The 6,503-nt window shown below is 40.5% G+C and overlaps 1 protein-coding gene across 1 annotated transcript; it reads right to left on the bottom strand.

The window, feature by feature from the left end:
• Window positions 1–230: 230 nt before the first annotated feature.
• On the bottom strand, window positions 231–6,033 carry LOC137966695 (oligopeptide transporter 3-like). Its single transcript, XM_068813385.1, has 6 exons — window positions 5,465–6,033; window positions 4,459–4,556; window positions 2,315–2,884; window positions 1,890–2,145; window positions 1,194–1,376; window positions 231–1,113 (listed from the first exon to the last, which is right to left on the bottom strand). The coding sequence occupies exons 1-6, from the start codon at window positions 5,963–5,965 to the stop codon at window positions 499–501; spliced, it is 2,223 nt and encodes a 740-aa protein (XP_068669486.1). The 5' UTR covers window positions 5,966–6,033; the 3' UTR covers window positions 231–498.
• Window positions 6,034–6,503: the final 470 nt, after the last annotated feature.

The raw sequence follows: 6,503 nt of genomic DNA, 5'->3' as shown, positions 1-6,503 counted from the left end.
GTGCGAAGGGTTCACTATCTTTTGTCTTACGATTGTAATGAGGGTACACCAGGGCTCCCCCCCTCCCACCAAAGAAAGGGGGAGGGGTGGCGGCCGCCATCGTTGTGCCCGTCGTGGAAAAAAGGGAAGTGGAGGAGGGCCTTTCCATTTGTAACGATGCCATATCCTTTTTTTTATGAATGATAATATGAATGCTCGTGACATATTCAAAACAGAATACCATCTGATAATCTGACCCAAAATCAATCTAAATCACTCTTGCAGAAAAACAAAATCCCAGTTACAGGCAAACGAGCAGGTTTTATTCATCTCTTCAGGTTTATGTACAAGGCATGACATCAGTCTCCACAGTAGAGTAACAACAGTTATTTCCAGCACTCTTCTGCAGCCCATTTCTGCTCCTGCATCTGTTTAATCCTCATCAGCTTTATGTAATTCCACAGTCTGCTCTTAATCCATGGAAAAATTCAAAGCTGGTCTCTGTACCAAGAAACATCTCTATCTAACTGGGCACCCTTCAACCGTGATACCTGGTTCAGTTGGGCAAGTAGCTAGAGGGCAGTGATCGAGTTTTGTTCCCCACCACTTCAACTCATGACCCTGGTTTTGTAATACCAAAAACAGAAGCACAGCCATGAAAGCCGTCCCAGCATCTAACGCTGCAGAGAGGACATAATTGTATTTCTGCCACCATGATTTCCTGTACCGGAAAACAAAGTAGTTAAAGATGGTGCCAGTGACAAGCCAGCTAGCAATGTTGGTGGGAGTGGCAGGTGGCATTCCGGCAAACCCGTAGGAGATGACAGGTATGTTAATCAAAGGAATCCACTTCTTTTCAGGGTACATCTTGCTCAGGATCCAAATGGGTACAGGCAAGACAGCTCCGATAAGGAATAGCCAGACCAAGTTCCGGTACATTCCTCCAGGTCCAAACAGTCTCCTTGGTCCTACAAGGCCCCATATAACTGAGGCATCAAATGTAACTCGGAATTTCGGGCAAGTCCATGGACTGTCGGGATGGAGAGCTTCCACATCACAGATGTTTTCAATACTTCCTAGCATCCACCATGCAACTGCAAGGTTCACTATACCTGAGACAACAGTCCCAACAAGCTGCACAGCACAGACAAGAATAAGGCAATGCAGCAGAGAGAATTTGAATGTTGAACAATGGGCAATAACAAGTTACTGACCTGAGCAGTGAACATGCATCTTGGTGGAATTTTCATGTAATGACCCAGTTTTAGATCAGATAAGAAGGAAAGGGCATGAACAGTGCTGATTCTGCCATAGATCTTGAAAAGAAGGTTAGCAATAGGCTTCCCACTGAAGACATAGCCGATAATGAACTGTGCTATAATATCATAGCCAGGTTGCTGTACAATAGCAATACAAATGAAAACATGTCAATACTAGTATCTCTTTTAGCTTCTTAACTTGTGCATACTACTAAGATTCATCCAGTGAAACTAAATACTGAAGTGAAAGCTTCAAAAAGGACAAGCTTCTCCTGAGTAAATAGCTAGAAACTTGAAAAATGAAGTGATCTAGAAACTGAATTTTCAATAATATGGCTTCAAGGATTTCAGTGCAGTCCACAGTATGACAGACCACCAGACTGTTAATTTAAACTTTCCCAGAAAGAAAAGATCCTGTCCCTCTGGGAGCCGAATAACTCTCAGAGGTTAATATAATAAGCAAAAAGAAGTGTACAGGGAAGTCTTTCAACAAAAGATATTATCAACAAATAACCAGATCCTTAATTTGTAACATATCATTTGCAGAGCCATGCTAACAGAGACAGCATCAAAATTAGTTAGTTTACCATATTACCTATAACCTCAAAGAAACCTTGTTTTTTAAACTTTTGACTCTGTTCCCATGAATACCTGATTTGTGGTTGCTTGAATTACTCCAATGGGAAGAGTTACAACCCAAGCCAAACCAAATGCAAAGAGCATGCCCCACCATGGTAGCTGAACATCGTCTTTCCATATGAATGCCATCATCAGTGAAAACGCAATACTCCCCAATAGTAGACTAAGGAACCACCATTCTGGTACAGCTTTGTAGTTCTTCATCAATCTTGCATGGATATCCAATTTCACAGACTTCATTGCAGACTTGCTCTGCTTCAGAATATCCCTACAAGATGATACAAACTCATTGGTTTGAGAAGTATAGTCAAAAGAATTCATGGTACACAGAAGGAAAAGGATAAAAAACTAGATCAAATGTTACCAAATCTATCATTTCAAGCAAAGTAGAGACTGGTTGACAGGTCCAAACTTTAGATGAAGGTTTAAGCAGTAACCTGCCATGGAAGAGTGCCACATGGGTGAGAGTAGCGGTGAATCTTGCAAATCCGGAGCCTATTGAGAGAGCAAATAGAGGACTGAGGTACATCTTCCCATAACTATCAGAAGCCGCGACATTCAGATCGTATTGTGGGGTGAGGATCTTGGTAGTATCATATTTGTGACCGGTAGCTGAGAAGAGCTTATTAGAAAAAATGGGGAATTTTCGGGCATCAAATGTGTTATATTTCCAATAACATATGGGTATTATAATGTAGATAAACATGACAAAGCCAACAGCAACATTAACTATGGAGACCCAGGGGGTTACTAGGGGACTCCCATGGTAGGCTGAGATGCCTGCCCAATCAAAAGTGAAGCCACCCACACCAAGCCCATTATAGGCAGAACCAATCTGTTGAGCAGTGATGCTGTGAGGCCAGACCCAACAAACCCATGAAAAAAAGGTTAATATGGTGAATAGATAACCAGGCAAGGCATAGTATGCAAAACTTGCAACCATGAAAATAAGGAAGAAATGCATCCTGGTAAGTCCTTTTGATTGTGAATCCTTCTCATGGAGAGCCCTGCAACAACATCAGAGTGACTAATCTAAGTGATCCAACTAAAACTGATATATCTTTTTAAGTTAAGACAAAATAAAATTGAAAAAGATAAAATGTTGAATACCCAATTTTTTCATGATTGTTTAATTTAAAAGTGAAAAAAGTACAGATTGCTTTTTATCTGAATATGGGAAATATAGTTGGACCAACTTGCTTTGTTTCATGTTAAGGTTCACGAGGAAATGTATGAACTCTAGTGAGTATACTATTACATCTTTGTCTACATTGGCACATTCGGTCAGTGCTTAATTTCTATCAGTTTCAGTTAAATTACACAAACAAGTCAAACAGTGTTTGTGAACATCTAAAAGACATTTACTTCTAAACAATTGATGCATTTTTACTACTCAAGCAGCTACAATTAGGAATTCAGTAAAATTTTACTGAAATGAAGTTCAACACTTGAAAACATATGGATCAGGAATTGGAACAGTCGGTTAGAAAATACATCCAGTGGGTATTTTGGTCATTTTACACTCCAGGGGTATTTTAGTCATTTTACCATTTCAGTAGTTAATTTTCTTTATGTAATCTTATTCTGCGTGTTAAATTATATCAGTGGTTAAATTTTCATGTACATAGGATATGTAGTTATGGAGATATAAGGAGATTAAGGTTTATTAAGTGTATAGGGATATTTTAATAATTTACAACTCAAAACACTTATTTAATGACTCTGGGAATTCGTGCACAGTTCCCAAAAAAGCCATTCAGGCTCTTCAAAAAGTCCTTATTCTCTTTTCTCCTTTTTTTTTTGCTCAATTTTCTACTCTTCCTTCACCCAAATTTTGATTTTTACATGGTATTAGAGTAGTAGATCGTTGATGGGAACATTCTACTACAGATTCTTGTCATTCTTGAAGAGGACGACGACCTGCTGGAAGGACAAAACCTACAGGTTTTTTATGCTAATCATCAAAGTTAAGCTTTTTTCTTCCTTTCCTGTCATAACCTTAGGATTACTAGTCTTTATGAATCATTGAAAGATTTTCTACACTTTGATTGCCTTAATTGCATTCCTAATTGGGTTTTTGGAGATATGCAACACCCAACACAATGTTGGATGCCTACATCATCGCCCAATTGATGACATCAGCCCTAATTACTACTGCTTTTGCATGATATTGGTTGAAATAGCTATGAATTGCTGGTTATTGGATTGTTGAAGTGCACATATCCTATTTCTGAAAAAAGTGATCTATGGGCTGAAGTAGAATCTATGTGCTTGGTTTGAAAAATTCAGCTAAGTTGTGGTATCTATGGGGTTCTCGAGGAGTCATTGTGATCACTCCTTGTTTGTGATAAAGAGGTCCTCTGGAATTGTGGTGTCTGTGGTTTATGTAGACGACATTATATTATTTTGGAGTAATATCTCTGGTATAGAGGATACCAAATCTCATTTTTCTACACATTTTCAAACTAAATACTTGGGACCGTTGAAATACTTTATGGGCATTGAAATGGTGAAAAGTAAAGAAGGCGTTGTGAGGACATAACGTAAGACGGGAAAAACTAAGAATAGACAAAATACAAACCTGAAGAGTGAAACCTGAGCTAGATTGGCTGGCCACCACATCTCAGCAGGATCAACCAAGTATCTCCTCAGCATACCTGCCCATCCATACCCCAAAATCTGAAAAAGAAAAAGAAAAAAATTAATAAGATTCTTGTGCTTTCTTCTAATGAAGAGGATAAAAAGAAGAAAGAAAAAAAATATCCGGAGGATTTTCCCGTAATTCAAGAGCAAGAAAACTTAAAAGGATGTTCTACCCAAAAAATAAAAGAAATATTACAGAAAGATAAAATGAATACGAAATCTACTGAAGACATCTCCATCTTCAATCTAAATTTTCCACATAAAATTTGAACCAGTCTATTTCGATGGAAGATGCTTTAGTGGCATTTCACATCGCAAGAAAAAGAGAACACAAACAGACAATATAAGGAAAATCAATCACTGAACTCAAGACAATATAAGTATACTTTTGTATACTTCGTAAGGATAAAGAGGTCAACACAACTCAAGAGTGTCCCCCCAAGGTCCTCCCAATAATAGAAGGGAATAATTACAGAGAAAAAAGTAGTATGAACGTACTACTGGCGTTCCCATCTTCCACCAGAAATTTCCACAGAAAAAACAGACTGAAGATGCTTTTGGTAGGCTTTCAAATCACGAGAACAGGGAAAATCTACATAGAAGATAAAAGAAAAACCGCTCCAGTAAAATTTTCCTTTCGCGTAAAAAGGTACTTTACACTTGATCACCCACAATTTAAGGAAATGATACGAGCATGATACTTGAGAAAATTCACAAGTGAACTGACACCAAATTACTGAATTATATCAGTTCACAGAACCTAGGAACTTTAAGAATTTGAAAGCATCATCGACACGTTTCTCCAAAAATATTCTCTCGCAACTCCAGGCCGAAATTTAAAAGAAAAACGAAAAACCATTTTAGCGATAAATATTCTCTGACGACATAAGCAAACATTTCACGGATAAAACTTCTCAAAAGGGTGAAAGAACTCTTCACCGCACCTGGGTTGTCAAGACGATGAAGATCCCACAGAGGAAGCTCAAGTTTTGTTTATAATAAGCTTTCATAACAGTGATAGCCCCTATGGAGTAAGCGTCGCCGCCACCATACGACACCCCGCAGTTCGCAAAAATAGTAATAATGACATGTTCCTTCATATTAAAAGGCCCCGGGTTGAGACTAAACTTCCAGCGCAGGAACTGGAACTCCCTAGTGGGCAAGGTGGCAGCCATGAACTTCCCGATAGGCAACGCTGCTATCTGCATGAGGATGGCCGAAATGGTGAGCGGCTGCGTCCGGAAGACGAAGAACGTGTTGAAGAAGATAAGGACGGTGCAGGAGACGATGCCGAGGAACCACGCTCGGAATGTCAGCACGGGGAGTGAAGGGTCGTCCGTTTCCGGCACAACCAGCGCCACCTCCTCCACCAGATACCGCTCGTAGGTCTCCTCTTTCAGCTTCTCCGAGCTCGACTGCTCGGGTATCGGCTTCTCCGACGCCATTAACGCCACTTCTCTCTCTCTCTCTCACTATCTTGGCTCCCTCGCTGGGGTAATTTGAATCGTACGAGAGGAATAAATGTGCAGAGCTCTTTAAATGGCGCTCGAGTTTTCACCGTTGTACGGAAATGCCCCCGCGTCAGGACAGGGGGTCGACCTTCTCCGGGAAGAAGATAAGAGTGAGGGCATTTGAGTCATTTTACGCTTCAGTAACGAAAAAGTGGAGAAGTGGGGCTGCTTTTGGCGGGTATGTGCGAGTCACGTGCCTCGCGCAGTCTGCACGCGTTCTTCTTGGTGCCACGCGAGAGGGAAAAGGACAAGCTGCAACGAGACCCACTTGACTCACGCCGACGTTAGACACGTGGCACTCCCAAAACGCCGTAACCGTGCAATCAGTGTTTTGGATACACACTATTTCCGTTACGTCGTCGGCATTTTCCAACGTGACCCGTAATAAAGATGACGTGTTAAACAAGTAGGACAAAATGGCGGTGTTTTGGTCCGCTCCTTTTTGGTTGGATCGGAGAGAGGTGCGCGTCTG

Source organism: Aristolochia californica, unplaced genomic scaffold (genome assembly GCF_029961685.1).
Source record: "Aristolochia californica isolate CCGP_79_NKW_82.1479 unplaced genomic scaffold, dmAriCali1.0.hap1 SCAF_10, whole genome shotgun sequence".
Taxonomy (NCBI): Eukaryota; Viridiplantae; Streptophyta; class Magnoliopsida; order Piperales; family Aristolochiaceae; genus Aristolochia; species Aristolochia californica.
Note: the sequence above shows the minus strand (reverse complement) of the source record. Positions and strands in the feature narration are given on the sequence as shown.

What these genes read in the sequence shown, in the direction of transcription:
- LOC137966695 (XM_068813385.1), bottom strand. Translation starts at nt 5,965, where the DNA reads ATGGCGTCGGAGAAGCCGATACCCGAGCAGTCGAGCTCGGAGAAGCTG. An exon ending in TTCAAGCAACCACAAATCAG is followed by an intron (nt 1,377 to 1,889) that starts GTATTCATGGGA and finishes GCTATTGTACAG; the next exon opens with CAACCTGGCTATGATATTAT. An exon ending in GATGCATGTTCACTGCTCAG is followed by an intron (nt 1,114 to 1,193) that starts GTCAGTAACTTG and finishes TGTGCTGTGCAG; the next exon opens with CTTGTTGGGACTGTTGTCTC.